Source organism: Entelurus aequoreus, linkage group LG17, assembly GCF_033978785.1.
Source record: "Entelurus aequoreus isolate RoL-2023_Sb linkage group LG17, RoL_Eaeq_v1.1, whole genome shotgun sequence".
Taxonomy (NCBI): Eukaryota; Metazoa; Chordata; class Actinopteri; order Syngnathiformes; family Syngnathidae; genus Entelurus; species Entelurus aequoreus.
The window spans coordinates 911903-933044 of NC_084747.1; the positions used below are offsets into that span (position 1 = coordinate 911903).

The window sequence follows — 21142 nt, forward strand, 5'->3', positions numbered from 1 at the left end:
ATCACATTTAACAGTAATACTTTGCTAATATATCTAATATATAATCAGTAATATTTTTTTTAAATTGAGAACATTGAACATTTATTATTGATATTATTTGTATTATTATTGATACTGTTGCTTTTATACATGTTTGGTTTTCCTTTATTTTAGTATTGTATTGACTAAGTTCTGCTGTTGCTTTGTAAAGCTTCATCTTTAATATTGTAGATCTGTGATGGAAAGTGAAAGTGATTTTTTTCTGTCAAAACTCAAAAGAACAAATACTTTTAAGGAGAAACTACTTGGAGGCACATTATTTCAAAGCCACAATTGAGTTTGACGCTAGAATGTGAGAGCTGCATTTCAACCAAAAAGCAGGACTGTCAAATGTGATTAGTCGCTAAAAGAAGTGAATAATCACTTGTGTTCTTCTCTTACATGAGAATTGTGGGTAATGGACAACATTCCTGCAGTTTTCTTTCCTGTAATGACAGTTGTACTGCGATCCTGTTCTGTCTCCCCGTAATGTTTGTCTGATCTTGAATGGGATTGTGCTGAAAACGTTCATTTCCCATCGGGGATTAATGAAGTACTTCTGATTTATTGGACAACTACCTGCTATTGCAGTCGCTCTTTGTTATATTTGGAATACTACAAATCATCAAAGCAGTTTTTCCTAAAAGCTTGAAGTTTTAACATTTGTGCCGCTACCGTGCCCAAAAGGAACAGAACGGTGAGCTTGAAAACGAGGTGATGAAAGGGTGCAGAGTTCTCACCTCGGTCACATGTTTCTCCGTAGTAAGGCCGGTAGCATTGGCACTTGGCCTCCACCCACATGTCCACACACTTCCCTCGCTGTTGGCACGGGTCATCATGGCACAAATCCTCTTTGCTGCATCCCAGTTCCAAGCCTAAGCTTTCTTCTCTCATCAGGTCCTGAGGCAACAGCAGCTTGTAGTCAACTTGAAAGTCTTCCATGCAGCCAATGAAAGCCCTCCCACTGCTTGTGAGTGTCAAATATTCCTGCGCCACTCCGCCTACGTACAGTTGTTGAAAAGAGTCGGACTGGAAGAAGATCAGATGGTTGTAAGCCTCGTTTTTCACCTGGCACCCTTCCTCACAGCCAGGGCCCACTACGGTCAGAGTCAACCGGTCATCCATAGTCACGGTGACTTGGTGCCATTCTCCGTCATTAACTGGACCTGGATAAGTGACCTGCAGCATCCTCCCGGACTTTAACCTAGCCTGTAGAGAACCTCGGACTAACTCCAGGGAGATGAAGCGTTCCAAGGTACCACGGTGGTAGAGTATCATATCCGGCAAAGTGCTCCTGAATCTGAGTTGCATATGGAGTCCGTAGTTCTGGTCATCAAAACCAAGTCTTGCTCGGTTTTTGGGGACCGGCAGCTGCATATGGACGTAGCCTTCCCAATTGAAGGAAAAGGTGGTGGAGGTGTTGCAGAGTTCGCCGGTCCAGCCAGGCCCGCACAGGCAGGTGTAGCTATGATCACCATAGGCGGTCAGCAAAGGCATGCAGACCCCATCATGTTCACACCGGTGCTGCTGGCAACCAACTAGGACAATGTCACAGTCGCGTCCGCCTAGAGGCTGTTTGTCGGGCTCTGGAGCCGGGCACGTACACAAGTAGGCGTTGGCACTGTCCTCACACGTGGCGCCATTCTGGCAAGGATTGCTGTCGCACTCGTCGACGTCCACTTCACAGTGTACACCTGCATGGAGAGAACCTTGTCAGCCATTCATTGTACAAACACATCTCTCACATCCATCCTTCTGGTCATTGTCAATCATCCAAAGTCTTTCCTGGAAACTGCTTCAACTGACCAGCAGATCTGGAAGAGGGGAAGAGACATACAGTACAGAATTGGACACTTATAGTTGGGGGCTCAGACTGTAAGTGGCCCCAATAGGATTGGGGTCTCTTCTTTTTGACACAAAGCAACAGCAACTTGAGGGTCACTGCCCTTGTGTCCTTGGGCAAGACACTTAACCCACCTGCTCCCAGTGACACCCACACTGGTTTGAATGTAGCCCAAAGATGTAGATAATGGGTTTCAGTATGTGAAGTGCGTTGAGTCTCTAGAGAAAATAACTATATAAAAACAATTAACTTCATTTTTCTCCTAAAGGGCCCTGGTTCCCCACAAAGGACTCATCCCTAGAGGTCTCTGGTTGCCCCATAAGGTCCAACAAGTACCCAAGCAGCCATCTTTTTGGTCCATTTCGGACCTTTAGGGACCTCTCTACCTGCAAATGGAAATTTCCCAGAACCCTCCAGGGTTTAAATGGGCACAGTTCGGACCCTTTCTGCACTTAGAGAAGCAGATTGGGGTTAGGGTTGGGACCAATGGCAAAGTTCTTTCCAACCCTACAAGTGGAAATGGTAATTAATGGGGTTGGTAGTGAAGTTAGGAGTCAGTTCAAGGGAGAGACTGATTTGCCAAGGACAGGAAGTGTTTCTGGAGTCAGGCTAAGCAACCACCTTTGTACTTGCTAGTGACTATTCAACCAAAGAGAAACTTTTAGGGAATCTTGATTACAACTTTGTCACCTTTGATACTATACCGATATTGGAGCCTTGGCCGTTGATCAGATACAATACTCGCAAGAATGATATACATGTGTTGATTATGTAGTGTGGAATATGAGAAAAGGTTGAATTAAGTGAAACCAGTCAAAAATAGAACAATGGTAGGTATGAAAAACATTATGCTACTTATTATTAACCATCTGGAATGGACGTATGCCGTCTTTCAGTTGAAGTGGAGTGGTCATTTAAATTGTTTGGTAATGGATGCTTTCTAATACACTTCTGACTTTGTATGTGTAAGTAATATGTAACTATGATTAGTTGTTTATATCGACAAATGTGCTTATTGTTTCATTAGGATACATATTACACGTATGCTTAGCATCATTGTATGCTTAGCATTAGGATACATATTACACGTGTGCTTAGCATCATTGTATGCTTAGCATCGTTGTATGCTTAGCATTAGGATACATATTACACGTGTGTCATTTGTATGCTTAGCATCGTTGTATGCTTAGCATTAGGATACATATTACACGTGTGTCATTTGTATGCTTAGCATCGTTGTATGCTTAGCATTAGGATACATATTACACATGTGTCATTTGTATGCTTAGCATCGTTGTATGCTTAGCATTAGGATACATATTACACATGTGTCATTTGTATGCTTAGCATCATTGTATGCTTAGCATTAGGATACATACTACACGTGTGTCATTTGTATGCTTAGCATCGTTGTATGCTTAGCATTAGGATACATATTACACGTGTGTCATTTGTATGCTTAGCATCGTTGTATGCTTAGCATTAGGATACATATTACACATGTGTCATTTGTATGCTTAGCATCATTGTATGCTTAGCATTAGGATACATATTACACGTGTGTCATTTGTATGCTTAGCATCGTTGTATGCTTAGCATTAGGATACATATTACACATGTGTCATTTGTATGCTTAGCATCGTTGTATGCTTAGCATTAGGATACATATTACACGTGTGTCATTTGTATGCTTAGCATCGTTGTATGCTTAGCATTAGGATACATATTACACATGTGTCATTTGTATGCTTAGCATCGTTGTATGCTTAGCATTAGGATACATATTACACATGTGTCATTTGTATGCTTAGCATCATTGTATGCTTAGCATTAGGATACATATTACACGTGTGTCATTTGTATGCTTAGCTGTTGTGTAGCCTAGCATGTTTACTTTTTGGAAATTACTTTAGTCAAATAAAAAAAATGGTGTGCTTATTGGAGGACATTTAGATGTAAACACTCTGCTTGTATCGCACATGATATCACACACAGGTAGACACGCTGCCGGTCTGCTTGTATCACACATGATATCACACACAAGTAAACACCCTGCAGGACTGCTTGTATCACACATAATATCACACACAAGTAAACAGTCTGAATGACTGCTTGTATCGCACATGATATCACACGCAAGTAAACAGTCTGCAGGACTGCTTGTATCACACATGATATCACACACAAGTAAACACTCTGCAGGACTGCTTGTATCACACATGATATCACACACAAGTAAACAGTCTGCATGACTGCTTGTATCGCACATGATATCACACACAAGTAAACACTCTGCAGGACTGCTTGTATCACACATGATATCACACACAAGTAAACAATCTGCATGACTGCTTGTATCACACATGATATCACACACAAGTAAACAGTCTGCAGGACTGCTTGTATCGCACATGATATCACACACAAGTAAACAGTCTGCATGACTGCTTGTATCGCACATGATATCACACACAAGTAAACACTCTGCATGACTGCTTGTATCGCACATGGTATCACACACAAGTAAACACCCTGCAGGACTGCTTGTATCGCTCATGATATCACACACAAGTAAACAGTCTGCATGACTGCTTGTATCACACATAATATCACACACAAGTAAACAGTCTGCAGGACTGCTTGTATCGCACATGATATCACACACAAGTAAACAGTCTGCATGACTGCTTGTATCGCACATGATATCACACACAAGTAAACACTCTGCATGACTGCTTGTATCGCACATGGTATCACACACAAGTAAAGACCCTGCAGGACTGCTTGTATCGCTCATGATATCACACACAAGTAAACAGTCTGCATGACTGCTTGTATCACACATGATATCACACACAAGTAAACAGTCTGCATGACTGCTTGTATCACACATGATATCACACACAAGTAAACAGTCTGCATGACTGCTTGTATCGCTCATGATATCACACACAAGTAAACACTCTGCATGACTGCTTGTATCACACATGATATCACACACAAGTAAACAGTCTGCAGGACTGCTTGTATCGCACATGATATCACACACAAGTAAACAGTCTGCATGACTGCTTGTATCGCACATGATATCACACACAAGTAAACAGTCTGCATGACTGCTTGTATCGCACATGGTATCACACACAAGTAAACACCCTGCAGGACTGCTTGTATCGCTCATGATATCACACACAAGTAAACAGTCTGCATGACTGCTTGTATCACACATGATATCACACACAAGTAAACACTCTGCAGGACTGCTTGTACCGCACATGATATCACACACAAGTAAACAGTCTGCAGGACTGCTTGTATCGCACATGATATCACACACAAGTAAACAGTCTGCAGGACTGCTTGTATCGCACATGATATCACACACAAGTAAACAGTCTGCAGGGCTGCTTGTATCGCACATGATATCACACACAAGTAAACAGTCTGCAGGACTGCTTGTATCGCTCATGATATCACACACAAGTAAACAGTCTGCATGACTGCTTGTATCGCACATGATATCACACACATGTAAACAGTCTGCAGGACTGCTTGTTTCGCTCATGATATCACACACAAGTAAACAGTCTGTATGACTGCTTGTATCGCACATGATATCACACACAAGTAAACACTCTGCAGGTCTGCTTGTATTGCACATGATATCACACACAAGTAAACAGTCTGCAGGACTGCTTGTATCGCACATGATATCACACACAAGTAAACACTCTGCAGGACTGCTTGTATCGCACATGATATCACACATAAGTAAACAGTCTGCAGGACTGCTTGTATCGCACATGATATCACACACAAGTAAACAGTCTGCATGACTGCTTGTATCGCACATGATATCACACACAAGTAAACACTCTGCATGACTGCTTGTATCGCACATGGTATCACACACAAGTAAAGACCCTGCAGGACTGCTTGTATCGCTCATGATATCACACACAAGTAAACAGTCTGCATGACTGCTTGTATCACACATGATATCACACACAAGTAAACAGTCTGCATGACTGCTTGTATCACACATGATATCACACACAAGTAAACAGTCTGCATGACTGCTTGTATCGCTCATGATATCACACACAAGTAAACACTCTGCATGACTGCTTGTATCACACATGATATCACACACAAGTAAACAGTCTGCAGGACTGCTTGTATCGCACATGATATCACACACAAGTAAACAGTCTGCATGACTGCTTGTATCGCACATGATATCACACACAAGTAAACAGTCTGCATGACTGCTTGTATCGCACATGGTATCACACACAAGTAAACACCCTGCAGGACTGCTTGTATCGCTCATGATATCACACACAAGTAAACAGTCTGCATGACTGCTTGTATCACACATGATATCACACACAAGTAAACACTCTGCAGGACTGCTTGTACCGCACATGATATCACACACAAGTAAACAGTCTGCAGGACTGCTTGTATCGCACATGATATCACACACAAGTAAACAGTCTGCAGGACTGCTTGTATCGCACATGATATCACACACAAGTAAACAGTCTGCAGGGCTGCTTGTATCGCACATGATATCACACACAAGTAAACAGTCTGCAGGACTGCTTGTATCGCTCATGATATCACACACAAGTAAACAGTCTGCATGACTGCTTGTATCGCACATGATATCACACACATGTAAACAGTCTGCAGGACTGCTTGTTTCGCTCATGATATCACACACAAGTAAACAGTCTGCATGACTGCTTGTATCGCACATGATATCACACACAAGTAAACACTCTGCAGGTCTGCTTGTATTGCACATGATATCACACACAAGTAAACAGTCTGCAGGACTGCTTGTATCGCACATGATATCACACACAAGTAAACACTCTGCAGGACTGCTTGTATCGCACATGATATCACACATAAGTAAACAGTCTGCATGACTGCTTGTATCACACATGATATCACACACAAGTAAACAGTCTGCATGACTGCTTGTATCACACATGATATCACACACAAGTAAACAGTCTGCATGACTGCTTGTATCACACATGATATCACACACAAGTAAACACTCTGCAGGACTGCTTGTATCACACATGATATCACACACAAGTAAACACTCTGCATGACTGCTTGTATCGCACATGATATCACACACAAGTAAACACTCTGCAGGACTGCTTGTATCGCACATGATATCACACACAAGTAAACACTCTGCAGGACTGCTTGTATCGCACATGATATCACACACAATTCAACAGTCTGCATGACTGCTTGTATCGCACATGATATCACACACAAGTAAACAGTCTGCATGACTGCTTGTATCACACATGATATCACACACAAGTAAACAGTCTGCATGACTGCTTGTATCACACATGATATCACACACAAGTAAACAGTCTGCATGACTGCTTGTATCGCACATGATATCACACACAAGTAAACACAAGTAAATGAATGACTTATATCTCAGCACTATAATTATTGAATGCAACCCCAATCAGAAGTAAGGTAAGTGATAGAGTTTAGTGTTGACATGGGAGTGTCAGTCATTATTGTACCTGTCAGTCATTATTGTACCTGTCAGCCATTATTGTACCTGTCAGTCATTATTGTACCTGTCAGTCATTATTGTACCTGTCAGTCATTATTGTACCTGTCAGTCATTATTGTGCCTGTCAGTCATTATTGTACCTGTCAGCCATTATTGTACCTGTCAGCCATTATTGTACCTGTCAGTCATTATTGTACCTGTCAGTCATTATTGTACCTGTCAGTCATTATTGTACCTGTCAGCCATTATTGTACCTGTCACCCATTATTGTAACTGTCAGTCATTATTGTACCTGTCAGCCATTATTGTACCTGTCAGTCATTATTGTACCTGTCAGCCATTATTGTACCTGTCAGTCATTATTGTACCTGTCAGCCATTATTGTACCTGTCAGTCATTATTGTACCTGTCAGTCATTATTGTACCTGTCAGTCATTATTGTACCTGTCAGCCATTATTGTACCTGTCAGTCATTATTGTACCTGTCAGTCATTATTGTACCTGTCAGTCATTATTGTGCCTGTCAGTCATTATTGTACCTGTCAGTCATTATTGTACCTGTCACCCATTATTGTACCTGTCAGTCATTATTGTACCTGTCAGTCATTATTGTACCTGTCAGCCATTATTGTACCTGTCAGTCATTATTGTACCTGTCAGTCATTATTGTACCTGTCAGTCATTATTGTACCTGTCAGCCATTATTGTACCTGTCAGTCATTATTGTACCTGTCAGTCATTATTGTACCTGTCACCCATTATTGTACCTGTCAGTCATTATTGTACCTGTCAGTCATTATTGTACCTGTCAGCCATTATTGTACCTGTCAGTCATTATTGTACCTGTCAGCCATTATTGTACCTGTCAGTCATTATTGTACCTGTCAGTCATTATTGTACCTGTCAGTCATTATTGTACCTGTCAGCCATTATTGTACCTGTCAGTCATTATTGTACCTGTCAGTCATTATTGTACCTGTCACCCATTATTGTACCTGTCAGTCATTATTGTACCTGTCACCCATTATTGTACCTGTCAGTCATTATTGTACCTGTCAGTCATTATTGTACCTGTCACCCATTATTGTACCTGTCAGTCATTATTGTACCTGTCAGTCATTATTGTACCTGTCAGTCATTATTGTACCTGTCAGCCACCATTGCTCACAGCAGCAACACAGCAGCAGGAGCAGGAACTTGTGTTTTCTCATCATCCCAGTAGAAGACACAAGTGCTGGCGATGGCGTCCTCGTCACTCCTTCAGCTTGTGAGCGTGTCCTCACTCTGAAGCAGGAAGCAGGAAGGCGGGCAGGAAGTGACTCCCAAGCAGCCCTGCCCAGCCCTAGGTCCATTCCTGAGTACCTCTCTCTCTCTCTCTCTCTCTCTCTCTCTCTCTCTCTCTCTCTCCCTCTCTCTCTCTCTCTCTCTCTCTCTCTCTCTCTCTCTCTCTCTCTCTCTCTCTCTCTCTCTCTCTCTCTCTCTCTCTCTCTCTCTCTCTCTCTCTCTCTCTCTCTCTCTCTCTCTCCCCCAGCCCAGCAGATCTAAGCCTCCCGTGTTCGGCCGGCTGCTGTTCATCTTTGACAGCAGGAATGCACTCAGATCCTGTAAGCCTCTCAAGGCCGAGTAGTGGGAGCGGCTTCTGGAAGCAACCTGCAGGAGGCGCTGCAGGCCCATTGCGGCCCATGGACTTGCTGACCGGTGGGGGTGTGCCATATAATCCAATCGCCATTAGGAAGTTTTAAATATTGATCTTTTAAAAACAGAAAGAGTCCATCTCCATGCAACTGGACATGTTCATAAATATGAATTGTTCAGTGCAAAATAATAGGGGTGCAAAAAAACATTGATTCACACCTGAATCGCGATTCTTATCTCATCCCAAATCCAAATCAATTCAAAACATTCAATGTCCTTTTTTTGTGTGTGTAAAAATTAAAAAGAATAAAACAACATTTTCAGGCCATCTGCATGCAACTAGAAGGAAATGCTCTTATACATCTAGTAATATAAATGTTCCGGTGCATATTTAGGGGTCCACAAAAATGCTCTAATACATCAAGTAATATAAATGTTCCGGTGCATATTTAGGGGTCCACAAAAATGCTCTAATACATCAAGTAATATAAATGTTCCGGTGCATATTTAGGGGTCCACAAAAATGCTCTGATACATCAAGTAATATAAATGTTCCGGTGCATATTTAGGGGTCCACAAAAATGCTCTAATACATCAAGTAATATAAATGTTCCAGTACATATTTAGGGGTCCACAAAAATGCTCTAATACATCAAGTAATATAAATGTTCCGGTGCATATTTAGGGGTCCACAAAAATGCTCTAATACATCAAGTAATATAAATGTTCCAGTATATATTTAGGGGTCCACAAAAATGCTCTAATACATCAAGTAATATAAATGTTCCGGTGCATATTTAGGGGTCCACAAAAATGCTCTAATACATCAAGTAATATAAATGTTCCAGTACATATTTAGGGGTCCACAAAAATGCTCTAATACATCAAGTAATATAAATGTTCAGGTGCATATTTAGGGGTCCATAAACATGCTCTAATACATCAAGTAATATAAATGTTCCGGTGCATATTTAGGGGTCCACAAAAATGCTCTTATACATCTAGTAATATAAATGTTCCGGTGCATATTTAGGGGTCCACAAAAATGCTCTAATACATCAAGTAATATAATGTTCCGGTGCATATTTAGGGGTCCACAAAAATGCTCTAATACATCAAGTAATATAAATGTTCCAGTACATATTTAGGGGTCCACAAAAATGCTCTAATACATCTAGTAATATAAATGTTCCAGTGCATATTTAAGGGTCCACAAAAATGCTCTAATACATCAAGTAATATAAATGTTCAAGTGCATATTTAGGGGTCCACAAAAATGCTCTAACACATCAAGTAATATAAATGTTCCAGTGCATATTTAAGGGTCCACAAAAATGCTCTAATACATCAAGTAATATAAATGTTCCAGTACATATTTAGGGGTCCACAAAAATGCTCTAATACATCAAGTAATATAAATGTTCCGGTGCATATTTAGGGGTCCACAAAAATGCTCTAATACATCAAGTAATATAAATGTTCCGGTGCATATTTAGGGGTCCACAAAAATGCTCTAATACATCAAGTAATATAAATGTTCCAGTACATATTTAGGGGTCCACAAAAATGCTCTAATACATCAAGTAATATAAATGTTCAGGTGCATATTTAGGGGTCCACAAACATGCTCTAATACATCAAGTAATATAAATGTTCCGGTGCATATTTAGGGGTCCACAAAAATGCTCTTATACATCTAGTAATATAAATGTTCCGGTGCATATTTAGGGGTCCACAAAAATGCTCTAATACATCAAGTAATATAAATGTTCCGGTGCATATTTAGGGGTCCACAAAAATGCTCTAATACATCAAGTAATATAAATGTTCCAGTACATATTTAGGGGTCCACAAAAATGCTCTAATACATCTAGTAATATAAATGTTCCAGTGCATATTTAAGGGTCCACAAAAATGCTCTAATACATCAAGTAATATAAATGTTCCAGTGCATATTTAGGGGTCCACAAAAATGCTCTAACACATCAAGTAATATAAATGTTCCAGTGCATATTTAAGGGTCCACAAAAATGCTCTAATACATCAAGTAATATAAATGTTCCAGTACATATTTAGGGGTCCACAAAAATGCTCTAATACATCAAGTAATATAAATGTTCCGGTGCATATTTAGGGGTCCACAAAAATGCTCTAATACATCAAGTAATATAAATGTTCCAGTACATATTTAGGGGTCCACAAAAATGCTCTAATACATCAAGTAATATAAATGTTCCAGTACATATTTAGGGGTCCACAAAAATGCTCTAATACATCAAGTAATATAAATGTTCCGGTGCATATTTAGGGGTCCACAAAAATGCTCTAATACATCAAGTAATATAAATGTTCCGGTACATATTTAGGGGTCCACAAAAATGCTCTAATACATCAAGTAATATAAATGTTCCGGTGCATATTTAGGGGTCCACAAAAATGCTCTAATACATCAAGTAATATAAATGTTCCAGTGCATATTTAGGGGTCCACAAAATGCTCTAATACATCAAGTAATATAAATGTTCCAGTGCATATTTAAGGGTCCACAAAATGCTCTAACACATCAAGTAATATAAATGTTCCAGTGCATATTTAGGGGTCCACAAAAATGCTCTAATACATCAAGTAATATAAATGTTCCAGTGCATATTTAAGGGTCCACAAAAATGCTCTAATACATCAAGTAATATAAATGTTCCAGTACATATTTAGGGGTCCACAAAAATGCTCTAATACATCAAGTAATATAAATGTTCCGGTGCATATTTAGGGGTCAACAAAAATGCTCTAATACATCAAGTAATATAAATGTTCCAGTATATATTTAGGGGTCCACAAAAATGCTCTAATACATCAAGTAATATAAATGTTCCGGTGCATATTTAGGGGTCCACAAAAATGCTCTAATACATCAAGTAATATAAATGTTCCGGTGCATATTTAGGGGTCCACAAAAATGCTCTTATACATCTAGTAATATAAATGTTCCGGTGCATATTTAGGGGTCCACAAAAATGCTCTAATACATCAAGTAATATAAATGTTCCGGTGCATATTTAGGGGTCCACAAAAATGCTCTAATACATCAAGTAATATAAATGTTCCAGTACATATTTAGGGGTCCACAAAAATGCTGTAATACATCTAGTAATATAAATGTTCCAGTGCATATTTAAGGGTCCACAAAAATGCTCTAATACATCAAGTAATATAAATGTTCAAGTGCATATTTAGGGGTCCACAAAAATGCTCTAACACATCAAGTAATATAAATGTTCCAGTGCATATTTAAGGGTCCACAAAAATGCTCTAATACATCAAGTAATATAAATGTTCCAGTACATATTTAGGGGTCCACAAAAATGCTCTAATACATCAAGTAATATAAATGTTCCGGTGCATATTTAGGGGTCCACAAAAATGCTCTAATACATCAAGTAATATAAATGTTCCGGTGCATATTTAGGGGTCCACAAAAATGCTCTAATACATCAAGTAATATAAATGTTCCAGTACATATTTAGGGGTCCACAAAAATGCTCTAATACATCAAGTAATATAAATGTTCAGGTGCATATTTAGGGGTCCACAAACATGCTCTAATACATCAAGTAATATAAATGTTCCGGTGCATATTTAGGGGTCCACAAAAATGCTCTTATACATCTAGTAATATAAATGTTCCGGTGCATATTTAGGGGTCCACAAAAATGCTCTAATACATCAAGTAATATAAATGTTCCGGTGCATATTTAGGGGTCCACAAAAATGCTCTAATACATCAAGTAATATAAATGTTCCAGTACATATTTAGGGGGTCCACAAAAATGCTCTAATACATCTAGTAATATAAATGTTCCAGTGCATATTTAAGGGTCCACAAAAATGCTCTAATACATCAAGTAATATAAATATTCCAGTGCATATTTAGGGGTCCACAAAAATGCTCTAACACATCAAGTAATATAAATGTTCCAGTGCATATTTAAGGGTCCACAAAAATGCTCTAATACATCAAGTAATATAAATGTTCCAGTACATATTTAGGGGTCCACAAAAATGCTCTAATACATCAAGTAATATAAATGTTCCGGTGCATATTTAGGGGTCCACAAAAATGCTCTAATACATCAAGTAATATAAATGTTCCAGTACATATTTAGGGGTCCACAAAAATGCTCTAATACATCAAGTAATATAAATGTTCCAGTACATATTTAGGGGTCCACAAAAATGCTCTAATACATCAAGTAATATAAATGTTCCGGTGCATATTTAGGGGTCCACAAAAATGCTCTAATACATCAAGTAATATTAATGTTCCGGTACATATTTAGGGGTCCACAAAAATGCTCTAATACATCAAGTAATATAAATGTTCCGGTGCATATTTAGGGGTCCACAAAAATGCTCTAATACATCAAGTAATATAAATGTTCCAGTGCATATTTAGGGGTCCACAAAAATGCTCTAATACATCAAGTAATATAAATGTTCCAGTGCATATTTAAGGGTCCACAAAAATGCTCTAACACATCAAGTAATATAAATGTTCCAGTGCATATTTAGGGGTCCACAAAAATGCTCTAATACATCAAGTAATATAAATGTTCCAGTGCATATTTAAGGGTCCACAAAAATGCTCTAATACATCAAGTAATATAAATGTTCCAGTACATATTTAGGGGTCCACAAAAATGCTCTAATACATCAAGTAATATAAATGTTCCGGTGCATATTTAGGGGTCAACAAAAATGCTCTAATACATCAAGTAATATAAATGTTCCAGTATATATTTAGGGGTCCACAAAAATGCTCTAATACATCAAGTAATATAAATGTTCCGGTGCATATTTAGGGGTCCACAAAAATGCTCTAATACATCAAGTAATATAAATGTTCCGGTGCATATTTAGGGGTCCACAAAAATGCTCTAATACATCAAGTAATATAAATGTTCCGGTGCATATTTAGGGTTCCACAAAAATGCTCTAATACATCAAGTAATATAAATGTTCCGGTGCATATTTAGGGTTCACAAAATGCTCTAATACATCAAGTAATATAAATGTTCCAGTACATATTTAGGGGTCCACAAAAATGCTCTAATACATGAAGTAATATAAATGTTCCGGTGCATATTTAGGGGTCCACAAAAATGCTCTAATACATCAAGTAATATAAATGTTCCAGTGCATATTTAGGGGTCCACAAAAATGCTCTAATACATCTAGTAATATAAATGTTCCAGTGCATATTTAGGGGTCCACAAAAATGCTCTAATACATCAAGTAATATAAATGTTCCAGTGCATATTTAGGGGTCCACAAAAATGCTCTTATACATCAAGTAATATAAATGTTCCAGTGCATATTTAGGGGTCCACAAAAATGCTCTAATACATCAAGTAATATAAATGTTCCAGTGCATATTTAGGGGTCCACAAAAATGCTCTAATACATCTAGTAATATAAATGTTCCAGTGCATATTTAGGGGTCCACAAAAATGCTCTAATACATCAAGTAATATAAATGTTCCAGTGCATATTTAGGGGTCCACAAAAATGCTCTTATACATCAAGTAATATAAATGTTCCAGTGCATATTTAGGGGTCCACAAAAATGCTCTAATACATCAAGTAATATAAATGTTCCAGTGCATATTTAAGGGTCCACAAAAATGCTCTAATACATCAAGTAATATAAATGTTCCGGTGCATATTTAGGGGTCCACAAAAATGCTCTAATACATCAAGTAATATAAATGTTCCAGTATATATTTAGGGGTCCACAAAAATGCTCTAATACATCAAGTAATATAAATGTTCCGGTGCATATTTAGGGGTCCACAAAAATGCTCTAATACATCAAGTAATATAAATGTTCCGGTGCATATTTAGGGGTCCACAAAAATGCTGTAATACATCAAGTAATATAAATGTTCCAGTATATATTTAGGGGTCCACAAAAATGCTCTAATACATCAAGTAATATAAATGTTCCAGTATATATTTAGGGGTCCACAAAAATGCTCTAATACATCAAGTAATATAAATGTTCCAGTGCATATTTAGGGGTCCACAAAAATGCTCTAATACATCAAGTAATATAAATTTTCCAGTGCATATTTAGGGGTCAACAAAAATGCTCTAATACATGAAGTAATATAAATGTTCCGGTGCATATTTAGGGTCCACAAAAATGCTCTAATACATCAAGTAATATAAATGTTCCAGTACATATTTAGGGGTCCACAAAAAAATCGATTCACATCTGAATCACGATTCTTATTCATCCTGATTCCGAATGGAATCTTAAGTTTCAAAAATCGATTATTTATTTATTTTTTACAGAAACATTTTCAGGCCATCTCCAAGGAAGGTGATGGAACTTTTCTAATACTCCAATGTAATACGAATTGTTCAGTGCAAAATAATAGTAGTGCACCAAAAACATCTAAATCTCAATTCCAATTCGATTCCTAAGTTTCAAAAATCTTTTTTTTTTTTTTTTGTAAAAATCTTTAAAAAAAAAAAAAATCTAGTCCATCTCAATGCAACGAGAAGGAACTTTTATACGACATAAAGTAATATCTTTTTTTTCTGCAAAATAATCGATGCACATCCGAATAACGATTGTTATTTGTACCGATTTCAAATCAGTTCATTAGTTTAAAAAATCTATATATATATATATGTTTAAATATATATAATATATATATATATATATATATATATTGAAATCATGATTCGTATTCATTCTGATTTTAAATCAATTCATCAAAAAACAAACACAAACAAATAAAAAAAAAAAAAAAAAATATATATATATATATATATATACTGTATATATGTATATATATATATATATATATATATATATATATATATATATATATATATATATATATATATATATATATATATATATATATTTATATATAAATATATATATATATATATATATATATATATATATATATATATATATATATATATATATATATATATATATATATATATAATATATATATATATATATATATATATATATATTAGGGCTGTCAAACAATTTAAATATTTATGGCGATTAATTGCATTGTTCATAGTTAACTCAAAATGTTTGACGATTAAGGGTAGATAAATATACCCTAGACCAGGGGGGTCTAAAAGCATATATCATGTATATAAGGGTAGATAAATATACCCTAGACCAGGGGGGTCTAAAAGCATATATCATGTATATAAGGGCAGATAAATATACCCTAGACCAGGGGGGTCTAAAAGCATATATCGTGTATATAAGGGTAGATAAATATACCCTAGACCAGGGGGGTCTAAAAGCATATATCATGTATATAAGGGTAGATAAATATACCCTAGACCAGGGGGGTCTAAAAGCATATATCGTGTATATAAGGGTAGATAAATATACCCTAGACCAGGGGGGTCTAAAAGCATATATCATGTATATAAAGGTAGATAAATATACCCTAGACCAGGGGGGTCTAAAAGCATATATCATGTATATAAGGGTAGATAAATTTACCCTAGACCAGGGGGGTCTAAAAGCATATATCATGTATATAAGGGTAGATAATATACCCTAGACCAGGGGGGTCTAAAAGCATATATCATGTATATAAGGGTAGATAATATACCCTAGACCAGGGGGGTCTAAAAGCATATATCATGTATATAAGGGTAGCTACATTTACCCTAGACCAGGGGGGTCTAAAAGCATATATCGTGTATATAAGGGTAGATAAATATACCCTAGACCAGGGGGGTCTAAAAGCATATATCATGTATATAAGGGCAGATAAATATACCCTAGACCAGGGGGGTCTAAAAGCATATATCATGTATGTAAGGGTAGATAAAAATACCCTAGACCAGGGGGGTCTAAAAGCATATATCATGTATGTAAGGGTAGATGAATATACCCTAGACCAGGGGGGTCTAAAAGCATATATCATGTATGTAAGGGTAGATAAATATACCCTAGACCAGGGGGGTCTAAAAGCATATATCATGTATATAAGGGTAGATAAATATACCCTAGACCAGGGGGGTCTAAAAGCATATATCATGTATATAAGGGCAGATAAATATACCCTAGACCAGGGGGGTCTAAAAGCATATATCATGTATGTAAGGGTAGATAAAAATACCCTAGACCAGGGGGGTCTAAAAGCATATATCATGTATGTAAGGGTAGATAAATATACCCTAGACCAGGGGGGTCTAAAAGCATATATCATGTATATAAGGGTAGATAAATATACCCTAGACCAGGGGGGTCTAAAAGCATATATCATGTATGTAAGGGTAGATAAATATACCCTAGACCAGGGGGGTCTAAAAGCATATATCATATATGTAAGGGTAGATAAATATACCCTAGACCAGGGGGGTCTAAAAGCATATATCGTGTATATAAGGGTAGATAATATACCCTAGACCAGGGGGGTCTAAAAGCATATATCATGTATATAAGGGTAGATAAATATACCCTAGACCAGGGGGGTCTAAAAGCATATATCATGTATATAAGGGTAGATAAATATACCCTAGACCAGGGGGGTCTAAAAGCATATATCGTGTATATAAGGGTAGATAATATACCCTAGACCAGGGGGGTCTAAAAGCATATATCATGTATATAAGGGTAGATAAATATACCCTAAACCAGGGGGGTCTAAAAGCATATATCCTGTATATAAGGGTAGATAAATATACCCTAGACCAGGGGGGTCTAAAAGCATATATCATGTATGTAAGGGTAGATAAATATACCCTAGACCAGGGGGGTCTAAAAGCATATATAATGTATGTAAGGGTAGATAAATATACCCTAGACCAGGGGGGTCTAAAAGCATATATCATGTATATAAGGGTAGATAAATATACCCTAGACCAGGGGGGTCTAAAAGCATATATCATGTATATAAGGGTAGATAAATATACCCTAGACCAGGGGGGTCTAAAAGCATATATCATGTATATAAGGGTAGATAAATTTACCCTAGACCAGGGGGGTCTAAAAGCATATATCATGTATATAAGGGTAGATAATATACCCTAGACCAGGGGGGTCTAAAAGCATATATCATGTATATAAGGGTAGATAATATTACCCTAGACCAGGGGGGTCTAAAAGCATATATCATGTATATAAGGGTAGATAAATATACCCTAGACCAGGGGGGTCTAAAAGCATATATCATGTATATAAAGGTAGATAAATATACCCTAGACCAGGGGGGTCTAAAAGCATATATCATGTATATAAGGGTAGATAAATTACCCTAGACCAGGGGGGTCTAAAAGCATATATCATGTATATAAGGGTAGATAATATACCCTAGACCAGGGGGGTCTAAAAGCATATATCATGTATATAAGGGTAGCTACATTTACCCTAGACCAGGGGGGTCTAAAAGTATATATCGTGTATATAAGGGTAGATAAATATACCCTAGACCAGGGGGGTCTAAAAGCATATATCATGTATATAAGGGCAGATAAATATACCCTAGACCAGGGGGTCTAAAAGCATATATCATGTATATAAGGGCAGATAAATATACCCTAGACCAGGGGGGTCTAAAAGCATATATCGTGTATGTAAGGGTAGATGAATATACCCTAGACCAGGGGGGTCTAAAAGCATATATCATGTATGTAAGGGTAGATGAATATACCCTAGACCAGGGGGGTCTAAAAGCATATATCATGTATGTAAGGGTAGATAAATATACCCTAGACCAGGGGGGTCTAAAAGCATATATCATGTATATAAGGGTAGATAAATATACCCTAGACCAGGGGGTCTAAAAGCATATATCATGTATATAAGGGCAGATAAATATACCCTAGACCAGGGGGGTCTAAAAGCATATATCATGTATGTAAGGGTAGATGAATATACCCTAGACCAGGGGGGTCTAAAAGCATATATCATGTATATAAAGGTAGATAAATATACCCTAGACCAGGGGGGTCTAAAAGCATATATCATGTATATAAGGGTAGATAAATATACCCTAGACCAGGGGGGTCTAAAAGCATATATCATGTATATAAAGGTAGATAAATATACCCTAGACCAGGGGGGTCTAAAAGCATATATCATGTATATAAGGGTAGATAAATATACCCTAGACCAGGGGGTCTAAAAGCATATATCATATATGTAAGGGTAGATAAATATACCCTAGACCAGGGGGGTCTAAAAGCATATATCGTGTATATAAGGGTAGATAATATACCCTAGACCAGGGGGGTCTAAAAGCATATATCATGTATATAAGGGTAGATAAATATACCTAGACCAGGGGGGTCTAAAAGCATATATCATGTATATAAAGGTAGATAAATATACCCTAGACCAGGGGGGTCTAAAAGCATATATCATGTATATAAGGGTAGATAAATATACCCTAGACCAGGGGGGTCTAAAAGCATATATCATATATGTAAGGGTAGATAAATATACCCTAGACCAGGGGGGTCTAAAAGCATATATCGTGTATATAAGGGTAGATAATATACCCTAGACCAGGGGGGTCTAAAAGCATATATCATGTATATAAGGGTAGATAAATATACCCTAGACCAGGGGGGTCTAAAAGCATATATCATGTATATAAGGGTAGATAAATATACCCTAGACCAGGGGGGTCTAAAAGCATATATCGTGTATATAAGGGTAGATAATATACCCTAGACCAGGGGGGTCTAAAAGCATATATCATGTATATAAGGGTAGATAAATATACCCTAAACCAGGGGGGTCTAAAAGCATATATCCTGTATATAAGGGTAGATAAATATACCCTAGACCAGGGGGGTCTAAAAGCATATATAATGTATGTAAGGGTAGATAAATATACCCTAGACCAGGGGGGTCTAAAAGCATATATCATGTATATAAGGGTAGATAAATATACCCTAGACCAGGGGGGTCTAAAAGCATATATCATGTATGTAAGGGTAGATAAATATACCCTAGACCAGGGGGGTCTAAAAGCATATATCATGTATATAAGGGTAGATAAATATACCCTAGACCAGGGGGGTCTAAAAGCATATATCATGTATATAAGGGTAGATAAATATACCCTAGACCAGGGGGGTCTAAAAGCATATATCGTGTATATAAGGGTAGATAATATACCCTAGACCAGGGGGTCTAAAAGCATATATCATGTATATAAGGGTAGATAAATATACCCTAGACCAGGGGGGTCTAAAAGCATATATCGTGTATATAAGGGTAGATAAATATACCCTAGACCAGGGGGGTCTAAAAGCATATATCATGTATATAAGGGTAGATAAATATACCCTAGACCAGGGGGTCTAAAAGCATATATCATGTATATAAGGGTAGATAATATACCCTAGACCAGGGGGGTCTAAAAGCATATATCATGTATATAAGGGTAGATAAATATACCCTAGACCAGGGGGGTCTAAAAAGCATATATCATGTATATAAGGGTAGATAAATATACCCTAGACCAGGGGGGTCTAAAAGCATATATCATGTATATAAGGGTAGATAAATATACCCTAGACCAGGGGGGTCTAAAAGCATATATCATGTATATAAGGGTAGATAAATATACCCTAGACCAGGGGGGTCTAAAAGCATATATCATGTATATAAGGGTAGATAAATATACCCTAGACCAGGGGGGTCTAAAAGCATATATCATGTATATAAGGGTAGATAAATATACCCTAGACCAGGGGGGTCTAAAAGCATATATCGTGTATATAAGGGTAGATAAATATACCCTAGACCAGGGGGGTCTAAAAGCATATATCGTGTATATAAGGGTAGATAAATATACCCTAGACCAGGGGGGTCTAAAAGCATATATCGTGTATATAAGGGTAGATAAATACCCTAGACCAGGGGGGTCTAAAAGCATATATCGTGTATATAAGGGTAGATAAATATACCCTAGACCAGGGGGCCTAAAAGCATATATCGTGTATATAAGGGTAGATAAATATACCCTAGACCAGGGGGGTCTAAAAGCATATATCGTGTATATAAGGGTAGA

At 37.4% G+C, this 21142-nt stretch overlaps 1 protein-coding gene across 1 annotated transcript in view; it reads right to left on the minus strand.

Annotated features, from left to right (window-relative positions):
• The window catches only part of LOC133632130 (protein crumbs homolog 1-like), a 130772-nt gene that overhangs the window by 27449 nt on the left and 82181 nt on the right, over window positions 1-21142 (minus strand). The window contains exon 7 of the mRNA XM_062024371.1: window positions 759-1712. Within this exon, the coding sequence (XP_061880355.1) occupies window positions 759-1712 (954 nt within the window). The remainder of the gene's footprint in view (window positions 1-758; window positions 1713-21142) is intronic.